Source organism: Oncorhynchus masou, chromosome 24 (genome assembly GCF_036934945.1).
Source record: "Oncorhynchus masou masou isolate Uvic2021 chromosome 24, UVic_Omas_1.1, whole genome shotgun sequence".
Taxonomy (NCBI): domain Eukaryota; kingdom Metazoa; phylum Chordata; class Actinopteri; order Salmoniformes; family Salmonidae; genus Oncorhynchus; species Oncorhynchus masou.
Window position 1 is genome coordinate 69,616,885 of NC_088235.1, and position 17,982 is coordinate 69,634,866.

Consider the following 17,982-nt stretch of genomic DNA (forward strand, 5'->3'; position numbering starts at 1 on the left):
CTGGCAGCAAGCTTATAGGTCTGCTGTTAGAACCAGTAAAGGCCGCTTTACCACTCTTGGGTAGTGGAATTACTTTGGCTTCCCTCCAGGCCTGAGGACCACGACATTCCTCGGATTAAAAATATGACAGATAGGAGTGGCTATAGAGTCAGCTACCATCCTCAGTAGCTTTCCATCTAAGTTGTCAATGCCAGGAGGTTTGTCATTATTGATCGATTACAATTATTTTTCCACCTCTCCCACACTAACTTTACAAAATTTAAACTTGCAATGCTTTTCTTTATTTGTCATCATTATTTGTTTTTTTATGCATGAATACAATTGCTCCCTGTTCATTGTTGGCATTTCCTGCCTAAGTTTGCCCACTTTGCCAATTAAATAATCATGAAAATAATTAGCATCATCAAATGGTATTGTGATGAATAAGCCATCTGATTCAATGAAAGATGGAGTTGCAATTGTCTTTCTGCCCATAATTTCATGTAAAGTACTCCAAAGTTTTATAGAATTGATCTTGGCTAAATAAAACAGTTTCTTCTTCCTTTTGTTGATTTTAGTCACATCATTTCTCAATTTGCAGTAAGTAAGCCAGTCTGATGTGCAGCCAGAATTATAAGACACTCCTTTTGCCCCATCTCTTTCAACCATACAGTTTCTTAACAGTACAGTTGCATGTTTATCAATAATTGGAAGAAGCAAATTCATAAAGTGCAGCGTCTGGATGCTCCTCATTAATCACATCAGACCAACAAATATTTTTAACATCATCCACAGAGTCACAGCAAAATCTTTTGTAGGATCTCTTATACACTATTTTAGCCCCAGCTGTTGGAACTTTGGCTTTCCTGGATATAGCCAGTATATTGTGATCACTGCATCCAATGCCGACGGATACAGCTTTAGAACAAAGTTCTCCAGTATTAGTAAAAATGTGATCAATACATGTGGATGATCTTGTTCCTGTAGTGTTTGTAAACACTCTGGTAAATTGATTAATAACCTGAACCAGGCACAGCTTGATGAAAACCAGTCAAGATTCAGGTCCCCAAGAAAGTACACCTCCCTGTTTACATCAAATACTGTACACTATCAAGCATTTCACAGATATCACTTAGATACTGACTGTTAGCACTTGGTGGCCTATAGCAACACCCGAAAAGAAAAGGCTTTAGATGTGCCAAGTGAACCTGCAACCACAACACTTCAATAACACTTGACATAAGATCTTCTCTAAGCATTTCAGGGATATGGCTCTGAATATATACAGCAACACCTCACCCATACGCATTTATGTCTCTTCTATATATGCTATATCCTTGTTTTGCTACTGCTGTATAATCAAATGAATTATCTAAGCGAGTCTCAGAAATGGCTAATATATGAATCTTATCTGATGTTAGCAAGTTATTGATTTCATGAACCTTATTTCTAAGGCTACATATATTAATATGGGATATTTTCAGCCCTTTCCTGGGTAGCTTATCAGAGAAAAACAAAATACTGAAAAGAGCAGACAAAGCAAGAGAAAAACATATATACATTCAGCAGTGAATTAATCAATTGGTGTGTGTGTGTGTGCAGCGGGGTTAAAGCTACAAACTCATAGGAGTGGCTCTTTTATCCCTTCCAGGCTTCTGGGAGGGAGGGTGGACAATGAGCCTGTTATAGCAGATGTAAGCAATGTCCCCACCCGCTCTGGCATCTTTCATGGCTGAGATCAGTTCTTTCCTCTTCTGGCGCAGCTTCAGGATAGTCATCGTTGAGGAAGATATAAGTTCCTCTCAAGTTCTTGGCTCTTTCCACTATTGGCCTGGGCCTGTTACTTGGGCGGTGGTGGGGTTTCCAGTCCTGTTGGTGCGCTCCACCTCAATCTTCATGTGGTCCATCTTCAATTTCTCAATGATCCGCCCAGGTCTCATGTGGAGATTCTGCAATTCCGTTCACAACCATGTTGTTCCGCCTTGATTGTCCCTCGAGATAGTCTGATTTATCTGTCGTTGTTAACATGGGTTCACACACACAACTGATGTCCTCTCTAAATGACTTACAGATAGCCGTCATCTTGCCGTTCTCCTGTTTCAACTCATCGAGCTGACCCTGGGAGAACTGCAAACTGTTCTTCAGGTCCTGGACCTCTCTGGTCAGGTCGTCCATTATTTTATTAGTGGAATCCACAAGTATTTGAACAAAACACTTGAAGCTATTTCTTGTTGTTGTAACAATTGCTTGTAGGTCTCTTTTTGTTTGTTTGAAAGATCCTTCACGTGTGATAGAGAGACACCACTGTCTTCAACGGTACTCCACCTGGCTTTGGTTTTGTCATGGAGGCTAGCAACGCATGTTAGGCTGTTACTCCTTGCAGTTCCAGACAGAGCAGGTCACTGGGAAAATTGAAATCAACAAACAGCAGGGATCTAGACAGCCACACACCCGGGACAATCCGAGGTCCCAGCCACATTGTCATGGGTTTGAAGAAAACCCTGCTAGCTTGATATGCAGCTAGCTTGATAGCTAGCTGCGACGCCAAATAGCTCCTCAGACCCACCCTTGGTCAGCATAATCACTGGAAAGAGACAAGCAGTCCCAGCAACTGATGCCAACTGCATTGCAGGATCCAAACTAAGAAGCTAGCTAGCTACCAAGAACTTTCCAATACACTTTCAAACAACAAACTTCTGTGTTCAACGGGGAGTGACGTGAAAATCGAGAGGACAATAGGATAACAAAGGAGGGAACCTACACAGTCCAGACAGACAGACACTCCAGGCAGACAGACAGTAGCTGAGCCCAGTTCTCAGTGTTGGGCTTCCGGAGCTTTCCGAGAAGAGCAACGGTGGGAGGGGGCATCCCTGACTCGTTCCTACTTCCCAGCATGCATTGGGTCAGAACTGAGATGATTTCCAAGGTGTTAGAGTAGTTCTGCAATAACACTCCCGGGCCTGTGCTCAAAATGCCAGGCGAAGACAATGCTCTCACTGCATGCGTCCCGAATGGTCAAAAGAAGTTCACTATATAGGGAATAGGGTGCCATTTGGGACGTCGCCACTGAGCCCTCGCCTTCCTGAGCCGCTGCATTAGCTGTGCCTCCTCTACCAGGCTGCTGGGCTAAATCCTTTCATCAAGGGAGGATAACTCAGCTTTATTGCAGGTCCTAAGACACAGCCCTCTCTCTTAAAGGGTATATGCAATGTCTAGCGGTGATATCATATTTTACCCACGGGAGTATGGTGGTGAAAGTCTGGTGACATAATAATGATGTCCATATTGGTAGATCTAGTGTATAGGTAGATCTCATGTTTGCCTGGTCCTAGATCTGTTTATGCAACCACAGGAGTTGGCTAAACAGTACAAACAGATCTGGGACCAGGCTAGTGTTTGGTGGCTTTGCGAAGGAAAAACGATGCAAAGAGGGAGTTTTTATTTTCAACCAACACGTTGTTACAATACAATGATGACACTTTGCAAGTTAGCAGCGTGCAGGGACTTTTTTTAACCATAAACATACTAAGTAACACATTTCAGTGGTACCCCGGAGCTGGTAGCCACACAAATAATTTTTGAATATGCTTGCCAAACTAATGACAAAGGTTACCTTGGAAGAAAGAAAACACAATGTGATAAAAATTTATCACACAGGGAATCGTAAAATAGAAATGGACGAATTATTTCATGTGCCTCTCATTTACAAATGCCAGGCTGGCGCTCCGTGTGATCAATTATGAATGAGCTGAGCCTTAGGCGTTGTAATGCCAGCCCACTGCAGTGGCAGTAAGGAGAGAGAGAGAGAAACATGCATCATGTCTGTGGAGGACATTAAGACTAGCACCACGGGAAGCTGGTTGTAATCCCCTTAACAACACAAGGTATCAGCCCGGGAGTCGGACACCCACACACCTACAGACTCAGGATACTGTGTTATGTGCTGACATTGTTAGGTACAAATAATGGTGTGGGTCTGAATTATAAAGAACACCACTGACACATGTCTCACACCTACACACAGGCCCATGTGTGCATGGAGACACACTTAGACACGCGCACACAAACACACACAGGGCTCTTACCTGCAGTGGACAGAGATGGGTCCGTCCTGGCCGAACTGCTCCTTAGTTTTGTGCACCTGGCCTATGAAGTCTATGAAGCCCTCCCCTGACTTGGGCACCCCCTGCTCTGGCCAATCAGTGAACTGGAACTGCCGCACTGTCCTGGACTGCCCATCCTGAGAAAGGGAACGAGAAGAAGAATGGATGGATGGAAAGGGTAAGAGACAAGGAAGAGAGGGATGGAATGAGGGAGACAGAGGGGGATTGAGAAAACGGTAAAAAGAGGAGGATGTAAGGGGAGAGAAGGGATTGGTCAGTAAAAACCAAGATCCTTCACTTTACACTTTACGTGCCACAGACTCTCTCATTGTCCACAATGATGACCACATACCAAGCAAAAGAAACAGATTCAGGACCAGAAACAATAACTGTTTCACCACTCTCCCCAGATAGAAACTTGATCTGGGGTCAGTGAACCACCAAGTCCCAACGCTGTCCCTATCTCTGTCTAGTAGACAGTTCAATAACAACAACAACTGGTCCAGGTCCAGTTCAACTTCACCCTCATACAACACCACAATGTCCTGTCTCCCCTGACGTCCACCTGACAGTCTATCAGTTCTCTTTTTCTCTCTAACTATTCTCTCTCACTATTCTCTCTCTCTCTCTCTCTCTCTCTCTCTCTCTCTCTCTCTCTCACTATTATCTCTCTCTAACTATTCTCTCACTATTCTCTCTCACTATTCTCTCTCACTATTCTCTCTCACTATTCTCTCTCTCTCTTCTCTCTCTCTCTTCTCTCTCTCTCTCTCTCTCTCTCTTCTCTCTCTCTATTCTCTCTCACTATTCTCTCTAACTATTCTCTCTCTCTCTCTAACTATTCTCTCTCTCTCTATTCTCTCTCTCTCTATTCTCTCTCTCTCTAACTATTCTCTCTCTCTCTCTCTAACTATTCTCTCTCTTTCTCTCTCTGCCTCTCTCTCATTTTAGCCTGTCATTTCTTCGGTGGAATAAGTCCCCGTTAGAGGAAATCAATAGGGCATTTGGCGTGACAAGCGTCTTCTTCTAAACATTGTGTTAAACGGGGTAATCGTGGATGGAGGACTGATGGACGGAGGGACCTGACATGCAAAAAAATGGCATGCAGCCAGGAAGGGAGGAAGACCAATTTGGGGTGGCCACCCACATCGGTGCGGACTGGACTTATACTAATCGAGAAAATTGCTTTATTTGAATCTCTGCCGAAGGGTAGTCAATTATGGTGGGGTCTTAATTTCAGTAGTCGACTGGAAGAGAAAGGAAACGGTCTCTGAATTTGAATTTGGTAACTGAGGCTGAGGATACAATACAGAACCAAAGGCTACGTCCTTATACTCCTCAAACATTCCCTAGTCCTTAGCCCTGTCTTCTTCCTTGATGACCACTGATCATTGGACAGAGTTGATTGGGTTCCACAATGCTGCTTATACCTATCAAGTGATTTCAGGTCCATTGTCAGAAAAGGAGACAAAGAAAAAAGGAAAGGAGAGGAGACTGGCTGTATGTTTAATTGGAACCCAGCCCTTCTACACTGAACAAACATTTTAGTGATGGCAATGGCATTTTAGTGATGGCAATTTGAACGCACAGAGATACCGTGACAAGATCTTGAGGCCCATTGACATGCCACTCATTTTCCACCATCACCTCATGTTTCAGCATGATAATGCACAGACCCACGTTGCAAGGCTCTACACAATTCCTGGAATTTGAAAATGTCCCAGTTCTTTCATGGCCTGCATAATCACCAGAGATGTCACCCATTGGGAATGTTTGGGATGCTCTGGATCAACATTTACGACAGCGTGTTCCAGCTCCCGCCAATTTCCAGCAACTTCGCACAGCCACTGAAGAGAACATTCCACATTCCATAATCAGCAGCCTGATTAACTCTATGCGAAGGAGATGTGCCGGGCTGCATGAGGAAAATGGTGGACTGGTTTTATGATCTACGCCCCTTTCTTTTATGGAAAGCGTTGTATCTGTGACCAACAGATGCATATATGTATTCCCAGTCTTGTGAAATCCATAGATCATGAATAATGAATTTATTTCAGTTGACTGATTTCCTTCTATGAACTGTAACACAGTAAAATCTTTGAAATTGTTGCATGTTGCATTTATATTTTTGTTCAGTATAAATAGAGTCCCAAGCAAAAGGCCAAAACATCCTAATACTCTCCAAAACGCTCCCTTGTCCCCTAGCCTTGTCTCATTTCCTTGACGACTATTCTTCAGACTCATCCGTGTCAAGAGTGTCTTTCATTTGACTGTCACAAGCCACTGTTTTCTCTTATCTCTCGCTCACCATTCTGTCGCCTTTCTGAACCTTTGTTTTTTTCCTTTAAACCTCATTTGAAAAACGTTTTGCCTCCCCGCGCGGATTAAAAGCGAAGGAGGAGAAAAAAACAACAACACAATTAATGAAGCGCGTAGAGACAAATCTAAATAAATACATTTAACACACAACCTCAGGGTCTGCGCACTGTGTCAAATTGTGTGATTAAATACGTGACTGCCTCGCTAGCAGAGACAACTGAAGTGTGGAGTCTCTGCTATTGCACGCGCACGCACACACACACACGCACACACCCCCCCCCCCTACCCTTTCCACACAGGCATACCAACCACCTCCCATAACCTCCTCCTCTCTCCCACCCACCCACCTCTCTCGCTACCCTCTCTTGCTCCTTTCCTCGTCCGTCTCCCTCTTCCAGTCATCTCTGATTAGCGGTCCCTTTCATTTCTTAGGGAGACCTTACACGTGCGGCCCAGCCTGATTACTGGAGTGGGCCGCTTTGATGATTCAATCACAATTAACACAGCCTAGAATCACCGCTGCAGCTGCTGCTCCAGTCCACCTTTCCCAGGCACTCCTTACTCTGTGTGTGTGTGTGTGTGTGTGTGTGTGTGTGTGTGTGTGTGTGTGTGTGTGTGTGTGTGTGTGTGTGTGTGTGTGTGTGTGTGTGTGTGTGTGTGTGTGTGTGGTAGGGGAAGGTATAGTTTGTATGTGTGGTACCTTGAGCACCAGCTTAAGCAGCATTTATGTCTAATCTGCCCAGTGGGAGACGCAGGGGGCTGAGTGCTAGGCCAGTGTGTAAAGTTTTTTTTTTTCCCAGACCAACATGAGTGCTCCTAACTAGCCGCCATGCTGGCTCAAGCAGCAATCCAACATGTCCGCCAGTCCCAGGTGGGCTAGTGTTCTGCAGTACAGTTACCGCAACATTGGACACAAAATGGTAGCCTATACTGTGGAATGGGCCTTTGTGCTTAAACAGATCACTGACAATCATATTATCATAGAAATGGTTGTGGTCTCATGCTTTTCCTTGAAATGGGCGGATGGCACACACATATTTGAAAAGGACAAAAAGGGCACTGTATGCTCCTTCGTCAGGTCAAAACTCTCTCTGGATCTAAATATTGTCGTTAATAGGGGCAATCTGGGATCTTCTCCAACCCAATCCCTCAGGTGTTTACCAAAACAGTGGCGGAGTGGCCCTTTTGTTGTTGTTTGAACTACAGATTGCTCCTTTAAAGGTGGTATGAGGAGCAATCATACTAGCATACTCATGACACATACCCTATCAGCACTGTATTGTCATGTGATGGAGGAAAATAGCTTCAATCAGTTTGCTTTCTCAAGCCTCACTGATGATACAGGTGAAAGGTTGAATGGAACATAGACTAGGCATGCAGACTGAGTAGAACAGCCTCAATTTGTTGGGCATGGACTTTACAAGGTGTCAAAAGCATTCGGGATGCTGGTCCATGTTGACTGCAATGCTTCCCGCATTTGTGTCAAGTAGGCTGGATGTCCTTTGGGCGGTGGACCATTCTTGACACACACGGGAAACTATTGAAACTACTTTTGTCTTGCCCATTCACCCTCTGAACGGCACAGATACAACATCCTTGTCTCAATTGTTTCAAGGCTTAAAAATTCTTCTTTAAGCTGTCTCCTCCCCTTCATCTACACTGGTTGAAGTGGATATGAAAAAGTGACGTCAATAAGGGATCATAGCTTCCACCTGGATTCACCTGGTCAGTCTATGTCATGGAAAGAGCAGGTGTTCTTAATGTTTTGTATACTCAGTGTATAGGACAGTAGCGTTTCTAGACATAGTATCAATGGGAGGGAGGCATGAATAGAAATAGAATGTGTCATCCCTAAGGACATACGCATGGACACACACACACACACACACACACACACACACACACACACACACACACACACACACACACACACACACCCTGGCGTCGGTGACTTTGAACTCTCGGAGGATGTACTGGGGCATGTTGTACTCAGCCATGGGGTCCACCACAAAGTACTGGTACCTGGCCGAGCGCTCAGCGGGCCAGTACTGATGACATTTTTCCTGTGAACAGAGAGAGAGAGAGAGACACACACATATGAGGAGGGGGCATAGGATAAATAGATCTGAGATGAGCGTGAATACATAGACTACAGTCAGTACAGGTTAGGCATGTGCTCTGTTTGTCATTGGGGTAATAGTACCGACTGCACTACAGAGGATAACTGAATGATGGACAGAGAGAAGAATGCTTGAGTGGGTCTGTGTGAGTGAGTGAGTGAGATAAAGTGTCTCCTACCCTGCCCATCTCTCGGAGTTTGGTGAGCATGACTACGATGGTAGAGTTGTTCTCCCACAGCATCCTCCAGAAGTCTTCTGTGGTCTCTGCCAACGGACCCTGCGTGGCGATGTAAGCCTTCTGTTGCCTGGCAACACACACACACACACACACACACACACACACACACACACACACACACACACACACACACACACACACACACACACACACACACACACACACACCAGACATGTAGCGTGGTGAGTCAGACAGACAGAGAGACTGTCACAGTTGCGTGCACGCAAACACACACACCCTCCCCGTCTTCCTCTCTCTTTCCGACCCCACACCCATTCCACCTACCTGTATCCGTCGATGAAGCTGGAGTTGATGTAGTCGGATCCCTCGAGGCCCCTGATGGGCTGCAGGCAGACGCGGGTGGTCTCGTAGGGCATGATGTTCACCAGACGGTTCTTGAACTTGTTGCAGGGCAGGTTGGCACTGATGAACCTGGACGTGTGGGCCTTGGAATTGGCCAGGCGCTGTAGAGGAGGAAGAGTCGGAGGATTGGACGGAGGGATGAAGGGAGGAATGGCGAGAGGGAGCGGTGGAGGGATGAGGGAAGATGGATGAGAAGAGAGGGAAGGAGGGAGAGGGACATGTAGAGGGTGAGAGAGGGGTAGGGGGAAGAGGGGAGAGAAGAGAGGGAAGGAGGGAGAGGGGTAGGGGGAGATAGGAATGAATGTCATATGGAACGAGAGTCAAAAGGATAGAAAGTGGTAGAGAGAGAAGCAGAGATGGAAGGAGAGCGAGAGATGGAAGACTGCAGAGTAATAAAGAACTGTGAGATGTTATCTGAGCAAGACAGAGCTGAGCCATAGACGATCGCTGAAGCACCTTAAAAATGCAGACATATCTATTTGATGAATGATTTCATAATGTATGGCTGGATGGAGCAATCAAAGAACACAGTCTTTAATCTACTCCCCATTTCCTTTTCATATCCCTGTGTACTTTGCAATGTGAAGTCTTGTGTGAGGTGCTATGAGGTAAAATAGTACGACTTGAAGCACCACTATGTACTACTGTAACAAGCTAGCATCAAACAGAAACTGGAGAGAGGGGTTTCTGTGAGGCAGTAAACCCGTCTGCAAAAAGTGGGTCACTTAAGTCTTTGATAATGGGAGTCTGGTATATGCTCTGCACAGTCGAGCACACAGTCTCACCAAATACATTCGAGCAGGCCCGTGCACACACACACAGTGTCATGATCCAAATTGGGACCTGTACTGACAAATGACCATCAAAGGGACCATCACGGCAGTTTGTGGGTCAGTCTGTCTGACAATATCATCCCTCACACACACACGCACACCTCATCCCCCTCTTCTCCCTATTCACTCCTTTGACCTTGATGTCTGCTGTGTGTAAGCTATACTTTTTCTGACAGCCTCTCTCTCTATCCCTTCTCAATCTTTCTCTCGACCTAACTCTCGCTACTCCTTCCTCCCTCCCTAAAATGTCTCTCACCCAGTCCCCCAATGTAATTGTTTCTCTCACCCTCTCCCCCTCTCTTTCTCCCTCGCCCACCTCGTCTCTCTCCATCCCTCTTTCGGTGCCAAAAGCCCAGACTGTCATTGCCACTTGGATTTGGGTCAACCCCCCCTGTCCCCATCCCCTCCTCTCTTCCCTCTCCCCTTTCTTCCCTTTGATCCCCCTTTAACAGAGGCAACTGGAATGAGACTGTCTGGCAAGGCTGAAGACGCCCAGATCTGTTACTACACCAAACTCTGGGGGAGAGTTTCGATTGGAAAACCAACCAATCTGGCAACCCGTCCTTTTTCTTCCCCCCCCCCCCCTACTATTTGAACCTAGGTCTGGTGTGCGCGCTGGCAGTCGTAAGTAAACAAAGGCATAAATGTTCCTATGGACGACTGTACTGATCTCAAGCCTATAGACCAGGATTTCCCAAACTCGGTCCTCGGGAAAAACAAGGGGTGCACGTTTTGGTTTTTGCCCTAGCAGCTCTACACAGCTGATTCAAGTAATCAAGCAAACGTCAAGCTTTCATTATTTGAATCAGCTGTGCCGTCCTAGGGAAGAAAAATATAAAAACGAGCCTAAGACTTTTGGCGGTCATGAAAATTGTCAAGCAAAAAACAGCCGGTTTCAGGGTAATTGACCGTTAATGAACATAAACACATTTATCACATCTCCTGGCTCCATGTATAACCTATAAGCCACTGATGCAGACCTTTGGAACCACTACATTTAATATAGGAACATCTGCATTTAATATAGCTTACACCATCACAATAAATAAAATAAAAATTACATTTCAGACAGGTCTAATAAAACATGATATGAATAAAATGTAGTCTATTTCAGAAGAACAGAATAGCATTCTCTGAGTTGTCCTTATGTTAGGCCCTGATCTGGCTATGCCATATGGCTGTGGGCTACACAAATTAATTTAGCAGACAAGATTTGCTTAGAATTCCGTGGCATAATTTGATATTATTTTACGAAGAATACAATTGAACATAGCTGAAAATAAAATAGAAAGGATATTTTCTCCAAACGATTTGCGGCACAGCCTTTGTGTAGCTGTAAATGCAACCTAAAAAAATCCTTGCCTTTTGCGGCCAGTTGTGCCCTTGGCCTGAACATAATAGTAAGAATTCCCTTCTCCTGGCAGCATGCTCTGAAGCACCTCTCACTCACATGGCTCTCTCAGATATCTCAATTCTTATTAGCCAACGCCCGTCATGTGAACGGGTGCTTCTCACATGGCTACAAGTAAACATGGCTTTCCATCATGTGATTGGGACTCTCTCATAGGCTACAAGTGAAGACAGACACATCGGGGACGCAACTGAAGTCCGTATTGAATTCCGAGGCGCATAATTGAAGATGTTGGAAGAACTGTCTACATTTACTTTTCGTCAGTCAACAAGATGAGTAGGCCTAACGAATGGAAAAATCACTAGCCTATGTCAATATACTATCCCCCATAGCACAAAATTTGAGGTATTATATTATTTGCGAGAAATAAATATTCCCAACTTAGTCTGGGACAGTTGTGAGTTGCGATAGATCCCAGATTAATACAACTACTAACATCAAAAAATGTTTTTTTTTTAAAGCAATGAGGCTGACGCAACAGAACTTTTAGCTTAAAATGTTGATAAACTATTAGGCTATTTCTTCACATTATAAGCACAGCAATGCACACATGGAAATAGCGGGAAAACACCATCTCAAAAGTGACCGCAAATGCCATTATACAAGTAATGCTAAAGGTGAAAAACAAAATTATGATAAAAATTATCTTCCCCAAACTTGAAACACGCTGCACATGTATGCCATGTAGGCTCTACACCAGTTGTAAAGCGGATTAATGTGCTTCATTTTGAGAAGTTATTTGGCCACTTTAGTTGAGATAGAAAACGTCTCAAAACATATGGGCCTATGGCTAGGCTACATCGGGCGTGCAAATACGATTTGAAAAAGTCTCAAAAAAAGGTATGCGATGTTTCTTGCCTAACGGCACACAAGCTGCGCATCATTCACAAGTGATAATTTATCATTCACACAGCGGTGGGCCGTCAGGGCCGGCAAGGCCTTCTCTGCTGGCCTAAACATCATCAGAATATATATATTTTTAAAATATATTTCCCCACAAATATGTATTAAATTATTCCCCAGAGTAAGAGTTACACTCTTCATTTCATAGCATTCCTCTTGGTTGCACTGCTTCCAGCCCCAGGTTGAGATTGAGAGGGCTGGTCTTTATGTTAGATATTTTATCCAATCATATTCAGCCATCATGTGTTGCTCGGGGTCTAAAATCTGCCCTCAGGCCTTCAGAATCAACAGTGCGGGCGCTTGTAGCTTAAAGTGAATGGAAATTAAAATTTAGTGTCAAACAATCAGCTTTAGTGTTGGCTATTGTACGCCTGCTGGCTGGCTCCAGTGTTACACAGGAGCCAGCTAGCAGGCGTAGTGATTGGATTACCAATATTGAGAGGCAGATCCTATATAGGCAGGTCTCAGAACTAGGAAACTGAAATTGATCAACAAATTAATTTGCGTACTACTAAGCTGTTTTTTCAACCCACAATGGCGGAAGGAGAAGATATCGATTTGGTCGAGGATATAATTATAACGCCATTCTCAAGACAAACTTTTCAAGAAAAGTTAGACATTGTCAGGAGAGGTAGACGCCGACGCTACAAAGCCTGTCACAGGCGGGAAAGGGGTTCGTTCGCCACTTTCAACTATGAATGACTCACAGGCTCCGAGAAGCACTGCAAACTGTACTGCTGGGAATGCCTATTATTTGCAAGTGATCGATTTGGTGTTTGGAGCCACACTGGCTTTGCAAACCTGAGTTGTCTAACCAAGGCGCAACGAGACACCAAAGTACGGCTTGGCACTTACAAGCAATGGTGCTTTTGAAAACTTTTGGGGACACCCGAGTGGATCTAAAGCTCAACAAACAAGCGCGCATGGCAACGAAGCGGCACAATGAAAAGGTATTGTACTCTTCCCCTGCAATTCTCTGAATAAAAATAAAAATTTCAAGGTGAAGCAACGCCTGGTTATACTGTGTTTCTGTCTAAATGTATAGTGTCTATAGCCATGCAATCATAATGATGGTAATAAGAGGTGGATTAATTCGGGTGGGACTGTGTAGGACTTCACTGAAGGCCCAGGCCCCAGAACCACGGCACGCTACTGCATTCACATGTGATAGGCTAATATGGTCAGCCATCAGAATATTCTTGATATTATATATTCTTGTCTTTACATACAGTGCATTCGGAAAGTGTTCAGACCCCTTGACTTTTTACCCATTTTGTTACGTTACAGCCTTATTCTAAAATGTATTAAATAATTCCCCCCCCTAATCAATCTACACACAATACCCCATAATGACAAATAAAGGTTAACATTTTTTTTTGCAAATTTATAAAAAATACAAAACATAAATTCCTTATTTAAAAAAATGTTCAGACCCTTTGCTATGAGACTTGAAATTGAGCTTTCCATTGATCATCTTTGAAATGTTACAGTTTGATTGGAGTCCACCTGTGGTAAATTCAATTGATTGGATATGATTTAGAAAAGCACACACCTGTCTATATAAGGTCCCATAGTGCATGTCAGAGCAAAAACCAAAGCATGAGGTCAAAGGAATTGTCCGTAGAGTAGCCAGTCAGAAGCCACTCCTTAGTAAAAGGCACATGACAGCACGCTTGGAGTTTGCCAAAAGGCGCCTAAAAACTCAGACCATGAGAAATAATATTCTCTGGTCTAATGAAACCAAGATTGAACTACAGGTGTGCCAAGCTTTTACCGTCATACCCAAGAAGACTTGAGGCTGTAATTGCTGCCAAAGGTGCTTCAACAAAGTACTGAGTAAAGAGTCTGAATACCTATGTAAATGTCATATTTCAGTTTTTATTTTTTAATACATTTTCACAAATAAAATTAAAAACGTTTTTTTGCTTTGGCATTATGGGATATTCTGTGTAGATTGATGAGGGAAAAAACTATTTAATCCATTTTAGAATAAGGCCGTAATGTATCAAAATGTGGAACAATTCAAGGGGTCTGAATACTTTCTGAATGCACTGTATACTAAATAATATGTGACATTTGTTTTGATTTAGAATGGACCATTATCATGCAACTGTCTCCAAACAGAGTTAGGAGAAAATATATGTCTTCTATGCACTTTAATATGGAATGGAGGATGCTTTTCCCGTGGTTACTTTTTATGCCAGCCAGGTAGGCTATACTCCTGTTGTAAAGAAAAGCAATGTGCTTAATATTAGGGAAGTTGAGAAATAAATATTGTAGGCCTAGCCTATAGAAAGCTGATGGGACCCTCCTCTTTTTAATAGAGGCCATCAAAACTCTGTTTTCTCACTCATTGCATAGAAATGTTGTGCAACGTGCTCATGAACTCTCATGAAGTGTTTGATTTTCAATAACATTTGCATCGATGCCAGGATGATTAGAGGGACAATAGAGTGCTGAGTACCAGGCAGTTAGCAAGTTTGGTAGGCTACTAATGACTATAGGCAGCATCAGAGCTTGGAGAAGCCTAATTACCGTGACTAAATGGTCACATTGAATTTGACCGCGAGTCATGACTCGTAACCACCTGTGTGGCGTTAATATGGTCACCATACCAGCCCTACGTGCAACCCTTGGGGTCCCAAGGACCGAGTTTGGGAAACGCTGACTAAACTGTCGCAGCAACTCCTTTCTAAGACGCAGTAACGTCTCTCTGTTCATTAGTGTGAGGACCCCCCTGTTTGCTCTCACCGTTCGCCTCACCGTGCGTCATCATTAACTATTAATGACATCCTGTCACTAACGCTCTTGCGCCACGACCGCCGCTGCTCGCCTTTATTAATCCGACGCGACTGCATACCTCTCAGTACCATTATCGCTATTACAGACGGGGCTGTAGCTGTTAGAGATTATATCGTGGTATACTGTAGCAAATGTCTCGGATGAAACCGTCCTCATTATTGTTTCTTAGCGCGGCGAGATGATAAATGGCACTGGGAATATTACAAATGATTCTGAGGCAAGATAGGGGCATGTACATGTGCAATTCAAGGTCAAGTGTGTCGTTGTGCAAAGGGGGAACAACAAAGTTCGGATAGCACTGGATCGTCGGTCTCTCGCTTAGTGTTTGGCCACTTTCCATGCACTTCCACGTTCGGATAATGGGTTCTCATCGTAGCAGTTATTTGTTAAGTTTAAATTCATCGTTTTATGCCTTTACAGAATAATCCTTTCTTTGGAGTCTATACGCTGATTACAAAGCTGCTCTATCTGGAGGATAGTACGTGAAATCCTTCAGAAATGGATTCACACCAAAGACAATGAGCAGACAGCTTAACTGTTCAATTTCTAGCTTTTTAAAAGACAATGCTATTGAGTGGTGTGAGCAAACAGTGACTGAATGATGGAGGTTAAGGCTCACACGAAGGAGGTATAATAAACTGTCTATAAACATTTGTACCTCCAGCAATTGGGTGTGATATCGACATGCCCATTCTAATGAGCCGTTGTAAAAATATATACAAGTCAATATATATTTAAAATGTTTCCAAGGCCATTTCAATTTCAAACGTTAGTGTTTTACCTCTGGCTCAAAGATATCATGGATATGACAGAGCATTGAGAGCAACTAAAGATAAAAAACGAAATGTTGCGTCTCCTCATAATTTATGATTTTGTAGTCGTAGGCCTCAACTGAAATAAACCTCAATTTTGTGCCTTTCCCCAGCCTCTCTTTTCTCAGGGTCACCGCAGCCTACGTACCTACATGTCTATGGCCTACCTTAAACTCAGGCTCCGCACCACTCTACCAAACAAACGCCCTCCAGTTCGTACCTTCCCCAGCCTCCCCAGCCCCAGTTTCCCTACACCCTATCGGCATCCCCTACCTTAAACTCCAGCTCCATGCCGGTGACGTGCTCGCCCGTCTCCACCTGGGCCAGCTTCTGGATGTAGGAGTACAGGCTCCTGGCCGCCACCTCCGTGTTGCCGCACGCCACCGCCTCCAGCAGTGCATCGTGGATGAAGCTGTACTGGTCCTCCGTCTGCACCATGTAGTTCCGTTGCGAGCGCATGAGCGTCACGTGGCCGTAGATGTCCACCGTCTTCTCGTGCTTGATGCGCTCCAGCATGGCGTCGATCACGATGAAGCAGCCCGTCCGCCCAACGCCCGCACTGGGGGAGGAGGGAGAAGGGATTGGAAGGGGGGGGGAAGAGATGAGAGTGTGGAGAGGGGGCAAGAGAGAGAGAGAGAACATTAGAGATTGTTCTTGAGAAATCACATAAGACGGACAGATAGAATTTCATCACAGATGAGAGATTTGAGCGATCGGGATTTCCCGTCTGTCGTTCGTGGCTTTGACAATGTCTGCTTGACCCAGTCATGCTAATACATCTACATTGCAGCGGTCATCTTGCAGACACCAATAGAGTGGGTTTGAATGGGAATTTGAAAGCGACGGATGGAGGGACGCAAGGGGTCAGGGAGGAGGTGGTGAAGGAGAGAGTGACGATAGGGGAACAAACAGAGGGTTGGAGAGAGAGAGAGGGGGCGGACCAGGAGAAAGACGCGGGAACAAAGAGAGGAAGAGAAGGGGACGAAAGAGGACATGAAGGAGAGACATAGTTGATAAGGAACGAGTGTCTGTGTGAGTTGTGTGTCTGTGTCTGTGTGTGTGTGTGTGTGTGTTTGTGTGTGAGTGACTCAGAGCCCTGCAGTCTAGTGTTAACACACTAGAGACACACTTGAGAGCTATGACTTTCACTTTACTCACCACTACTACCGCTATACCAGCTGACTGGATCTACGCACTGAACCGTACAAACACACACACACACACGCACGCACACACGCACGCACGCACATACACACACACACACTGTTGTGTGTATTGTAAAGTGTATTGCTCACGCTGTTGAACAGTGGTTGTTCTCCTGAATTGGGAGGGCAACTGTACAGGTTCCCACTGATATGGTAGGTCTGTTGTCATGGCAGTAAACTATTTAGTACATTGAATTCAGAGCATACATACTGTGAGTGAGAATATCTTTCCAATAAATATGAATAATTGATCTACTACCATGCTGCGTGAACAAAGATACTGTAAGTATGGATCGAATCCTGACGGCACACTTAAAATCAGTCATCTACGGATGTCAGTGGAAAATTTAGGGTTACGATTTGGCCTCTGTATTCTGAGGAATAAGGAGTTGTTTTTCTCAAGTGCTGGGTCCATAGTTCATTGGAAGACAGTGAGGAAACCTTAACACACCTCATTCAACGAACCAGGTTTAATCCTTATGCAGTCTCTTTAACCAAGTTGAATCTCATCCTAGTTTGGTCTGAAAGCTGGATCAAATCTCCGAGCTGACAAGGTAAAAATCTGTCATTCTGCCCCTGAGCAAGTCAGTTACCCCACTGATCCCCAGGCGCTGATGACGTGGATGTTGACTAAGGCAGCCCCCCCCGCAACTCTCTGATTCAGAGGGGTTGGGTTAAATGCGGAAGACACATTTCAGTTGAATGCATTCAGTTGTACAACTGACTAAGTATCAAATCAAATCAAATTGTATTTGTCACATACACATGGTTAGCAGATGTTAATGCGAGGGTAGCGAAATGCTTGTGCTTCTAGTTCCGACAATGCAGTAATAACCAATGAGTAATCTAACCTAACAATTTCACAACAACTACCTTATACACACACAAGTGTAA

The 17,982-nt window shown here is 44.3% G+C and overlaps 1 protein-coding gene across 1 annotated transcript in view; it reads right to left on the reverse strand.

Annotated features, from left to right (window-relative positions):
• Positions 1 to 17,982, reverse strand: part of LOC135512544 (receptor-type tyrosine-protein phosphatase S-like) — a 215,147-nt gene that overhangs the window by 12,858 nt on the left and 184,307 nt on the right. Inside the window, 5 exon segments of the mRNA XM_064934680.1 lie at positions 4,065 to 4,219; positions 8,339 to 8,464; positions 8,700 to 8,826; positions 9,045 to 9,223; positions 16,157 to 16,442. Coding sequence (XP_064790752.1) covers positions 4,065 to 4,219; positions 8,339 to 8,464; positions 8,700 to 8,826; positions 9,045 to 9,223; positions 16,157 to 16,442 — 873 coding nt within the window.